The sequence below is a fragment of the Loxodonta africana genome, chromosome 20 (genome assembly GCF_030014295.1).
Source record: "Loxodonta africana isolate mLoxAfr1 chromosome 20, mLoxAfr1.hap2, whole genome shotgun sequence".
Classification (NCBI taxonomy): Eukaryota; Metazoa; Chordata; class Mammalia; order Proboscidea; family Elephantidae; genus Loxodonta; species Loxodonta africana.
In genome coordinates this window covers 54436971-54449355 of record NC_087361.1, presented here as the reverse complement: position 1 = coordinate 54449355, position 12385 = coordinate 54436971, and the positions used below count along the sequence as shown (strand labels likewise).

Genomic DNA, 12385 nt, shown 5'->3' with positions numbered 1-12385 from the left:
ACAAAGCAACTCCCAGAACTAATCTTGTAAACCACATAAAAGTTTCTCGTACTGATGACCAGTCATTAATAAACTAGTAATTTGGTCCCACGTAACCTAAAGAGAGATGTTTCAGGGCAAGAGAATTTTAATTTAACATTTGTTAGATTCTGGCCTTTTGCCTCTTGTTTATAATTTTCACGTTTTTCTTTTTTTTAAGGAAATGGAAGTGGAACAACCTTGTATTCAAGAAGTTAAACGGCATATTTCTGATAACAGAAAGTCAAGATCTAGGTCAGCATCCAGGTAATTTATAGGAAATATTTTTCCAGCCCTGTATGTCTTAGGAAACATCGAGATTAAAATCAAGTTTGATTAGTTTCACATTCGCAGAGTGTTAATAAAATGACACTGGATATGTATGTCCATATGTGCGGAGCAGTGGGGGCAGAAGTACTAACACAAACCAAAAAAAACCCTCTGGTCCCTCAGTCATGTTACCCACATTGTTTCCCTTAGAGTTGCTCTAATGCCTGTGTATAAATATACAACATGGAATTTTAAGAATTCATATTCACAGTTCCTTTATAACTTTGTCAGCCGACAAAAAAGGTGGAAAAATCATAAGTATATCAGAAGGTATAATTGGAGTACATTTTTAATTATTTTTAATTGCTTCAAAAAGAAGACTTTACTAAGAAGACAAGTAGTAGCAGATATTTCAGTGAGAAAATTAGCTTCTCATGCTGCAAGTATAGTACGAGAGGTACTGAACATGAGAGATACTTTGATGAACTGGAAGTCTTACTTACCTGATTTGAATTATATATATGCTTTCTAACTATGAGCTTGTTAAAAATCTTTTAAAAAGAATTTCTTGCTGTCAGATTCTTACACAGCCAAACATTAAATTACTTGGTTGTGTTTTTTCATTTTCAAATTAATACATGTAAGAAACATTTTCTTTTTTCTTCCCATATGCTGTCTCTTCCCATGAAAATAGATCACCAAAAAGAAGACGATCTAGATCTGGTTCTAGATCTCGAAGATCTCGTCATCGACGTTCTCGATCTCGATCCAGGGATAGACGCCGACACTCTCCTAGGTCTCGGTCGCAAGAAAGACGGGATCGAGAGAAAGAGAGGGAACGCCGACAAAAAGGCCTCCCTCAAATCAAACCAGAAACTGCAAGTGGTGCGTAACCTCCATATCCAGCCTTTGTGCTTTATTTTTCTTCATGTCGTGGGCTTAAGTGTTTCATAATTGCTAGCAAAGTCGTAAATGACATGTTGTGTCTGTATTGATTTTTGTTCTGAATACACGTTTATCATGTTTTGTTTGTGTATGCGCTGGTGTATATACTCTTGATCTTTGCTTTTGTACATCAGACCAGTTCTGAGAAGCAGCAGTAAGGAGTGACCAAAAGTCCCAATTACCAGTGATGAAGTCTTGGATCTAATGGATGAAATACAAAAAATCATTTACTCGTTCTTCTGTTTGTTTGCCAGAATTACTTATATCCTTCTTTTATAGAGATTTGAAATTTACAGAATCTGTTAGTTTCGTTATCTCCTAAATCTCATTAGTGTGTTAGAATATTATAGTAAGGTGTACTAGATATATTCTTGATACAGGTACATGACTATTAGTAAGATGTTAATTTGTTATGACTAGGGCGTATGTAAAACCTCTGACTCTGTAAGACTCATGACCCTAGGACACAGCTTAAAAGAAAAACCTGTAAACCATAAGACTTGGAGAAGGACAGTTACATACAGTGGACAAAAGCACTGAATTGGCGGGTAATCACGATACTTGGGCTCATGTCCTATCTCTGCTGTTCACTACCAGGGTGACCTTGCAGGAGTTAACTGCTTCTCTGGCCTCAGTTTTCTAAAAATGAAATCTTTAAATCTATCCACACAAAAAAAAGCCAATTTTTTCCAACTCTTAGGTATACCTTTCACTGTCCTGGTTCAATTTTGGACGTATAGCCACAATTTTTCTAGAACTTTTTAAGCTAAAATTTTTAAGACAGATGGGACTTGCTGTTTAAAGTGTGTGGTATCATAATGTAACTCAGGCCTGTTTTACCTGTTTGTTTTTTTTTTTTTTTTTTCATATACAGTGCTGCTCATTCACAAATGTGAATATTTTTGTGATTATACTTTTCAGTTTGTAGCACTACACTCTGGGTTGGACAGCTGGACAAACGGACAACACAGCAGGATGTTGCCAGTCTCTTGGAAGAGTTTGGTCCAATTGAGTCGATTAATGTGAGTGTTAAACGATTTAATGACAGTAGACACATGATTAATGTCATTTTAAGACGCTAAGTACTTGAGACCTAAGTTACAATTGGCCCAGGTTTATAGAAAATGTGTCTAGAGTTAGGCATTTGCATTTAATCATGTTCCTTAGATAAAGATAACCAAGTTTAATTTAAGACCTTTTTCCAGTAAAGTCTTTATATAACAAAGCTTGAGGGACAGTGGAGATTGATTAATACTTGTCAATTGAAGGATGCCATGTAGGTTCATTGGAGCCCTGGTGGCTCAGTGATTAAGAGCTCAGCTGCTAACCAAAAGGTGGGCAGTTCGAATCTGCCAGCTGCTTCTTGGAAACCCTATGGGGCAGGTCTACTCTGTCCTGTAGGGTCGCTAGGAGTCAGAATCAACTCAACGGCAGTGGGTTTATGTAACAGGTTCATTAATAATTGTCAATTGAGGGGGACTGGGTAAGTTCATTAATAATTGCCAATTCAGATCAAGCTGAAAATGCCAGTTTACTTTTTTTTAATAAATGAAATTAATCTCAGATATAGAAAGCTGACCAGGAATGTTGGGAACATGGGTTGTTGGAAGTGTTGCTTAGTATTTTATCTTAACTGCTTTTTGCTTTTATTGTCACTGTCACCGTCATATTTTGTCACGTTAAATGTTTTTGGAGCAGATGATTCCTCCCAGGGGTTGTGCCTATATCGTTATGGTTCACAGGCAGGACGCTTATCGGGCCCTGCAGAAACTGAGCCGAGGAAACTACAAAGTGAACCAGAAGTCCATAAAGGTACTGTTCTGTACTTTACAGCTCAAGTTTTAAAAGTTTAATAGATATGTGGCTTTTTTTAACTGTAATTTTGGGCTTAGAAATGACTTTGACACTGAGACATTTTATACACATCTTGCCAAATGTGATTTTTTAAAAGTGGTTCTCTGCCAGAACTACAGTGTTGTTTTAACAAAAATGTAAATGTTTGGTGCATGGTGGCATTTTTTTTTTTTTTTAATGTAGATGGCTTGACCAAAAGTAATTAACTAGTGCTTTAAACATAACATCATTTAATAAAATATTTTGTCATTCCAAAAAGTGTTTAATTTTCCACACTTTATTCTTATGTTTGCCATGTCACCTTAGAATCAACTGTGAATAACATTCACCAAAGATAGAGAAAAAGGGTGTAAGTATATAGGTAGTATCCCTCCTCCTAGAAATTCTTGAACATTTTTCAGAGAAGTTGTTAAATGAAGTTAGTGTTCCCTCAGCATTATAAACCATGGTATGGTTCTATCTTTGGGTCACTCTCCCAAAGGGACTTAGTCTGTTGTTGAGTAATTTGCTGTACCTAGGGGCTTTCAGAAGTGCCCACCAGGTGGCTTATGGGGTGGGCGTGATGGGATTAGAATGGTGGAGAGTAGTTAACTCTCAAGACTTATAACTTTTTTCTCTCTCTCGCTCTCTTTTTATGTTTTAACTAATGGTGAAATAGATTGCCTGGGCCTTAAACAAAGGAATAAAGGCAGATTATAAGCAGTATTGGGATGTAGAACTTGGTGTTACTTATATTCCATGGGACAAAGTCAAACCTGAGGAACTAGAGAGTTTTTGTGAAGGAGGAATGTTGGACAGTGATACACTTAACCCAGGTAAAACAGTATGTAATTTCTCTTAAGATTCATCTATGTACTTGGTAATGCATGTGATAAATGTCCTGTTTATTCTCTTCAATAGAACGTGAGTTGTGAGATTTTTCAAGTACCCACTGTGTACCAGTCTGAGGATACAGTAGTGAATGAAATAAACATGGTCTTCGCCCTTGTGCAGTTTCTGTCTACTGGGAGAGTTGCTAACACAAAGAAGTAGTTGCTGGTTAACTCTGCTGTATTTAGAATTTCCGCTATGAAAAGTTTCACAAATCAAATGAATCTTAAACTGCTTACCGTTGGTATTATGTTCTAATCCAGAGCTTCATAATAATTTCTTGGCCACGTCTAAATGTCCAGAGTAGCAGTAGATGAGCAAGAGGAGAAGACTGAGGAGGTGCCGGTATTTGTGGGCCTGAGTACTTAAGATGCTGGCTTGGCATCGGGACTGGAGCAGAAAGAAGGGCAGAATGCATAGGCGTGGCTTGAAGACAGGCTGCCAGAAGGAGGAGGAACCCAGGATGACGTGGCAAAGTTGAGCAACCCTTAAAGGCAGCTCCAGGCAGGAATGGTGGTTTGAGGAAACAGTGCGGTGCTGTTTCCATGCCTTCTCTCCTCCATGCCAGGCCGTCACTTACAGATGGAGCTGGGTTTCTGCTCAGACAAATAGGTGTCAACGACCTGTTACGTGCCAGGCATCCAGAAAGGCTTTGGTTGGGGGGCGGGGAAGGGGGGGGATGGGGACAGGGGACAGTGGGATCTCCACCCTGCCTCTCCCCAGTTCCCTCGGAGCTCATGGTCCAGTGGAGGGCTTATTGAGAGGTGGAAAGCAGAGGAGAATTTCCTGTGGAGATAGGACCCCAGAGGGCAGAGTGGCTTGTTTTTCACTTGCACTGGAAGATAAGTAGAAATAGGTGGAAGGTTATCTGAGTTGTTCTGTAATATTAGGGAGGTTTATTCAGGACATAGTGGGTATTTCATTATCTTTATTGCTGCTGTTTTAATACTTGAGACAACGTGCTGTTGTAATTGAGAGCATAGAATCCAGAGCCAGAAGTGTCTGGGTTGAGTCCCAGCCCTGCCACTTAGTAGGCGTGTGACCTAGACAAATGGTTGATGGCTTTCCTCCTTTGTAAAATTGGAATAATAACAGCATTTATGTAAAGTCTATATAAAGATGGTTATGAGAATTCAATGAATCAGTATACACAGTCCTCGGATTACAAATTCTGTTCCTAAGTCTGTCTGCAAGTCGAATTTGTGTGTAAGTCTGAAGAGTTAGGTTTGGTTTGTATCTTAAGGTCAGTCAGTCAAATGTTTCTGTTAGTATATAGCATATGGTTCTGTGCATAGAAAAAATTAAACACTTCCAGATACAATAAAACAACTTTAATATAATAATGTAGTAATAATAATAATGTATTTTGACTTAATGTCACTTAGCTGGGGAGCCCTGAGAGTGCGAGCCAGCTGAGCACTGCAGGTTCCTGCTGGACAGGGTGGTGCAGCCCAAGGAAGCCCCGGGACTCTGTCCCCGCTTCCCCCAGCAGCTGCGCTCCCCAGCGGCCACCCTGGGGAGGGAAGAGGAGGGGAGGCGGGGTGGAGAACCGTCAGAGAGTAGGAAAGTTCCCCCAGCCCAGAGGTGGCAGCTGAAAAGAGCAGAAGCCAGAGTGGGAGGAGGAGGAAGTGGCTGTGGAGTGCTCGTCCAATGAGTGTGGAGCTGTGATTAACCAAGCAGTAACACATCATTTCCTCCCCGCTTGCTCCAGGAGGGAGGAAGAGGGAAGGGCGGAAGGGCGTTTGTAACCCTGGGACTGCCCGTACAGTGTTAGGACAGTGCCTGGCACATGGCGAGTAGTCTTTTACATGTTTACTTTGTTACTCATTAATTTAAGTAATTGATAAAATTAATGTAGGAATTAACCTTTGTCAGATTGCTGGGTTTTGTTTATAATTAACATTTTAAAAAGCCATTTCTAGATTTAGACTTAGAAAATGAAAGTGGTGAACTTTTAATGTTAAATTTGTTTAACTCTGACAGATTGGAAAGGAATTCCCAAGAAGCCTGAGAATGAAGTTGCTCAAAATGGAGGTGCAGAAACTGCCCACACAGAGCCAGTATCACCCATACCTAAGGCTTTGCCTGTTCCTGTCCCTCCTATTCCTGTTCCTGCACCTATCACAGTACCACCTCCACAGGTGAGACTGTTGGGGCAGTTATTTAAACCTCTAAGTGTCTGAAAGATCCCTTGCTAAGTCTTATTACAAAGATTTGCTGTAAATGTGTGTCTAGGTTCATAGTCAGAGATAAAGTACAAAAATGTGCATATTCTTTGTTTACATTTTGGTTTATCCAGGTCTATTGTTTATAAACTCTTTAACACATTTTTTCATAAATGTTTCTAAAACCAGAATAAATTCATATTGCCACCCATCTGTGTATATTATTGAGTGAATCTGACCTTGTAATGTCCCAGACATGAGAAGAGAGCCTATTGGAGTTTCACGTATTCTGCTTAACTCCTTTTTTTTTTTTTTTTCTCGTGTTGGATATTTATTCTTTGGGGACTGTATGCTCTGAGGGAACCTGGATTTGTACCCAATAAGCAGCTGCTTTGAGGGAGAGAGAGCTTAATCCTGGATTTGGCTGGTGCCATTATAAGATTTTTTAACGAACAATTGAATGCCATTTCACATGAAAGTATATTCTTATATAGAGTCTCCACTGTCTAAGCAACCACCCTGTTACTAAGGAAAAAAGAACCTGGATTCTGGCAGAGCTGGGTGTGAATGTCAGCTCCATTGTTGACACGCAGTGGTGTGACTGACTTCTAAGCATCGGTTTCCTATCTGTATTGTAGAAGTTCCCCCCTCCTGGCCTTGCTCCTGGAGTTGCTTAACTTACCTAACCCCCCTAATCATGTGAGGTCTACATTTTCTCCGTTCTACTGATGAGTAAATTGGGGTCTAGAGGGGTTAAGTAGCTCGCTCAAGGTCACAGCTAGTTAAGAGAGGGGCCAGGCAGACTGGACCTTGGAACATTTTAAGTCATGTCATATCCTATCAGACATCAGCAGATGTTGGTAAAATATAATGTGAGTTTGCTGTCATAAAGTAGAGAGCAAAAATTTGATTTGTATGAGTTTGGTGAGTACAGATAATTACCACCTGTTAGCTAATAAATTTGTGTAACTACAAGTATAAAAACGACTTTTTTTTAGCAGTATGACATTTTCTTGATCTGTACTCACTATGTGAGTGGTGGTGAGGAGGGGAGTGGATATGTGGTTTCATTTTTCCTTCTCTCTAGGTCCCACCCCATCAGCCGGGTCCCCCTGTAGTGGGTGCACTCCAGCCACCTACTTTCACACCTCCTTTGGGAATCCCGCCTCCAGGCTTTGGCCCTGGCGTTCCTCCTCCTCCTCCACCTCCACCGTTTTTGCGCCCAGGATTCAACCCAATGCATTTACCACCAGGTATGCTCAGTTTGAGAAGACATTGTTCTAGAACCCAAAATGAAGTGGCCCAGCATAAACTGATGTTATTTCCCTTGTTCTAGGTTTTCTTCCTCCTGGACCCCCACCTCCTATAACTCCACCAGTATCCATTCCTCCTCCTCACACTCCACCAATAAGCATCCCAAACTGTAAGCATATTTTTCCTTTGTGCTCCCCTGTCGTCTTGGGACTAGGAGGGAGAGTGAACCAGTAGTAGGGTCTGTAGTGCGGTTACCGGGGAGGTCGTTAATTACTCAGCTTCACGTGTTGATGTGGTTATATTCCTTAGCCACTATCGCTGGTATAAATGAAGACACTACAAAAGACTTATCTATTGGAAATCCCATTCCAACAGTGGTGTCTGGGGCTAGAGGAGACGCCGAGTCTGGTGACAGTGTGAAAGCCTATGGCTCTGCCGTGCCGCCTGCTGCTCCCACGAATCTGCCCACCCCTCCTGTAACCCAGCCTGTTTCACTTCTTGGTAAGTTCATTTTTTTTATCATTAGTTTTTTTCTTTTTGTTTAAATTAGGTTTTTTAAAAACAATGCTTGTTTTGGTAAAGTGTTCTCCAAGGCTAGTATTTTTAAGTATCATCTTTCTTTTAATATACATGCACTTGGTCTTTACCAGGAGATGATCTTCAGAGATGAAGTCATGTTTGTTTGTCTTGAATAAAAGTTTGGATTTGTACATTTTAATTTGGTGTAGAAAAAGTGATTTCTCTGTAAAAAAGGATTTGGTACAAAGTTCTTGACTGACATAACCTCAGACTCTTTCCCCAGCTTTACAGGAGATAGCATTTCTTTGACAACATGGGTTTGCTCCTGTCAGGACTGATTATTTATCTAGAACTCCTAGGGAAATCCTGGTGTGGCATACTGCTAGGCCTGCTAACCGAAAGGTCGGCAGTTCGAATCCACCAGGTGCTCCTTGGATGTTCCATGGAGCAGTAGTTCTTCTCTGTCCTATAGGGTTGGTATGACCTATAGCAATGGGTTTGTTTGTTTGCTTTTTAGAACTCCTAGACTCTGGTAGCATTCTTTGTGGGCTAGCAAGGAACTCCTGTTCCATACGTTTGTTGCAGTGAAATGGCCTTGTTATCTGAGTGGTGGTTGCACGGCCTGAGGCAGTGCTGCCCCCGGGGCCCCTCAGTTTTTTCCTGCCAGGCCTTATCGGTTATGATCTTCACATAGCTTTCAGGATTCTGGCAGTTACTACTAACATATGGGAGGTGTGATGCAGATTGTTTACCCTTGCTTGCTTGAATTATAGGTAAATGTATTACATACTTGTTATAGTGGACCTTCTTTTAAATAAATGAATTGTTAATCTGAAGTGGCATTGCCATAAATAATTAACATTCAGGGAGTTAATATTTCCTTAGTATTATAACATGCAAGTTACTTGAGCCCATTGATGTTTTTAAGCTTTTATAGTCATAGGAAAGGGGCATATTGGTTCCCTCTGGGATGTAGGGCTGTGGGACACTGGTTTCTGGTGGAGGACTTTTACTTCTCCCTTATTCCTTTCAGTACTTGTGAAATTTTAATTTGTGCATGTGTTACATTTATAATAAAAACGTGTTTTTAAATGGCATGCTGCCTTCTGCCCTCTCCAAGATGGAGCTTAGGCTGATGATAAACTTGAGTTTTACTTTCCTTCGTACACAGACTGGGTAATAGTGACACAAATGGGATTAAAATTTGTCCCAGTCATGTAGCAGTAGTCATCATAATGATGAAAATGGTTTGTTGAATGAGAAGGTTGCCTGAGAGGTCTATGTCCTGATGGAAATCATATAGTAGAAGGAGCCCTGGAGTAGGAGCCTGGAGACCAGACATCTTGGGATCGCTTTTATTTTGCTTTTTTCCTTAGCTGTAAATAAGGTATTTGTACAAGAATCACAGCATCTGAGTTGGCCAGAATTTCCTTATCAGCTTCCTGACTGTACCTTCCCACCTCCACACCCCTGATTATGAATTCCCTTTGAAATAGAATTTCCTAGTCTAGGGTTCATGAATATTAGACTACTCGAGACTTATTTACAAAATTGCATTTGTTTGTGCCTTTTCCTGGGCTAGAAGAAGACCAGCCACATGATGGATACTTACTAACTTTGTTGAATAGGTGAAAAGGTTTCATAATCTCCCAGAGTTTAAGAACCACTGCTTTCAAACAATCCTAAAGAGTAAGTAGTCCACCTCTGACTTAGGTCTTGAAGACTCTGCCCTTTATTTGTAATCATTATTGAAACCTGCAATTTAAACTCTGCATCCAACATATGAAACAAAATTAAAAAACAGATCAAAAGCTGGTAAGCCTAAAAAATAAACTTCATAAACTAAGCACTGCTAGAGAAAGAACTAAACTCAGAATCCCTGTTAGCATTTATCACCACTGGACATGTGTCTGTCTGTCTGGGGGTCCACCTTCCCCCAGTAGAAGGGAAGCTACCTGAGGGAGGGAGGGGTGTTTGTTACCCCAGTGAGTCAGTGAGTGGATGGCTCTCAGTGCAGGGCTCTATTTTACCTCTGATGGTTAAGACTCTTACAAATCTGGAAGGTTTAAACATTGACGTGAGTTAAAAATGGTAACTGTCTTATTAAACATTTTTAAATAAAAATGCACCAGTTTAGCTTCGACTATCAGAAGAATGAATGCTCCGTGTTCCTTCAGTTGGAAACCTTGCAGAGAATATTCCATGATCTTGACCTCTTAGAGGAAAATGAGGTTTTTTAAATGTTCATGCATATAAAGGAGAATGCATCCAAAAGACCCTAGTCACAGTTCCACCACTTTGATAAAAGAATGTAGTGATGAGGTCACAATACTGCAGTAACAAAGGGTCAGTAATGAGGTTGGGGTATTGTTGGCGTTATCCAGGTAACAGAACACTAGAACCAAGATGCTTTCACGTTTCCTTCTGGTGCACTAATATTTTTGCTTATGATAAAAAAGGAAGTGGTTTTTTTTTTTTTTCAATGCTGTAGCAGAAAACCTTTTTAGCGTAGAAAGGATACTAAACTTCAGTTTCCCCATTTGTAAAAAAGGGAATAAAAATGACACATCAGAGCGTTGTGATGGTTCCGTGGGTCAACGTGCAATCAAACGCCTGACACAGTGCGTGGCACAGGTTAGGCAGGCGCCCAGTGAATGGTGGATGCTCATTACAGGTAAGAAATGCCACAGGTGAAACAGAACACCCAGGGGAGAATATTTATACTTTACAGTTCTAAAATTGTGTTACTTCAGCTGAGATTCACTTTTAACTGCTCTATTGGTTGGCAGACAGAGGCAAACTTTTTAGCCAAAATGTATCTTGATGTAAATAACCCAAACCCATTGCCACTGAGTCACTTCTGACTCATAGCAACCCTATAGGACAGCGTAGAATTGTCCCACAGGGTTTCCAAGGAGCAGTTGGTGGATTCGAACTGCTGACCTTTTGGTTAGCACCTGAGCTCTTAACCCCACTGCCACCAGGGCTCCATCTTGATACAGTTCCCTTAGTTATTTTCAGGGTAGACCAGATCATAAGTTCACACACATAAAGTTCCTAAATCTGTTGATAGTCATTAGTATTGTGTCTAAAAAGCATAACTCAATATCTGTATCCTTCCCATTGATAATCAAATAGTTTTCTTAAAATGAAAGGTAAATGCCTCATTGCCACTTAAGTGAATTTTTGGATCTTGATTTCTAAAATGTGGCAATATTTTTAAAGTACACAGGGGCCAAATGAGTATTCAGCAAATCTTCAAAAATTCTGTAGTGAGGCCACATTATACTGGAAGGAGGCAGTGCCTTAAGGATGGTTTGGTTTAAAGAATTTTCCGTATGATCAGATTTACGTGTGGGTGCTAGTTTGGGAGTGGTACCTACCTGTTTCTAGAGTCTGACTAGTTTAGCCAACACTACTGAACTTGGAGAGAACCAAACCTCCATCTTTCAGAGGTTCTGTTTCTTTTAATGATAATGATATCTGAAAATAATCAGATTATTTGAGGCACAGTAGTAATTCATTATTTAAATCTGTAACCCTTTGCTCAAGTCTTAGTTACAACACCCTCAGCTAGTAGAACAGTGGTGGCTTTGTGAAAGCTAAGGCAGCATCTTACAGGCCTTGGTCAGTGAGGAGAGAAGGAACTTGAAAGACAGTGACCGCTTGGTTTATTCTCTTTACTGTATAAGTGTCTGATTTATTTTTTAAATTTTTGTATGTTTCTCTAATACGATGTATAGCATTTTTTATTTAATTAAAAAATTTGTTGTAAATGTGAAATTTGGGTTACTTTGGTGTTCCAAATAATAAAAAATAATACACAAAAAAAGTTTGTTTGTGTTACATATCTCTCTACTGTGTTATCAGTATGTCCAAAGTATCTTTTCAAGGAGAAAAACTCTTCTAAGTTGGACACATTGTTTATGTGGAAAAGTGAAGCCTCTTTCCTCCCAAATGCATTTATTCATTACTATTAATACGCACAGATTTCTCCCAGTTTTTGTCACATTACTGTAGGTGACGGTGAATTTTGTAAATAAGAATAGATTATTTGTGAGGTTGTTTCCTACTTGTTGGTATTTTTTTGTTACCAAAGGGTTTAAAGACAGCTACACATGGGTGGCCTGCAGGTTGAGTTACTGGAAAGCGGTGTGATGTACTTCACGCGTGATTTGCACACATGTTCCCTGCATAACCTCAGTAGGAATTTATGTCAGCGATCCCAGACTTGGACATCTCAGGAAGTTATGTGGACAAAATTGGTGTGTGAACTGTTACACAGGTGTGTTTACTTTCATGCAGTACTCACCCTTAAAACTGCCTAGAAAATGAATACGTTTATCACCGATTTCAGTGATGACTATAAAATCGGTGTTTGTTTTGTGGTAGTTTCACTTAGCTTTGGGTTTCTCCGTCTAGCCTCTGTCTAGAATTTTGTAATACTTTCATAGTTATCCATTTTTTTTAACAACATTTAAATTAAAACA

At 39.8% G+C, this 12385-nt stretch overlaps 1 protein-coding gene across 6 annotated transcripts in view; it reads left to right on the top strand.

Moving 5' to 3' along the window:
* The window catches only part of SCAF4 (SR-related CTD associated factor 4), a 59489-nt gene that overhangs the window by 36573 nt on the left and 10531 nt on the right, over positions 1-12385 (top strand). For 4 of the 6 annotated variants that reach the window (XM_064273179.1, XM_064273181.1, XM_023548467.2 and 1 more), the window contains 9 exons: positions 200-285; positions 983-1173; positions 2155-2255; positions 2932-3045; positions 3746-3902; positions 5941-6098; positions 7210-7375; positions 7459-7545; positions 7686-7877. In XM_064273179.1, the coding sequence (XP_064129249.1) occupies positions 200-285; positions 983-1173; positions 2155-2255; positions 2932-3045; positions 3746-3902; positions 5941-6098; positions 7210-7375; positions 7459-7545; positions 7686-7877 (1252 nt within the window). The remainder of the gene's footprint in view (positions 1-199; positions 286-982; positions 1174-2154; positions 2256-2931; positions 3046-3745; positions 3903-5940; positions 6099-7209; positions 7376-7458; positions 7546-7685; positions 7878-12385) is intronic. The other 2 variants (XM_064273180.1, XM_064273182.1) reach the window with 2 other exon arrangements.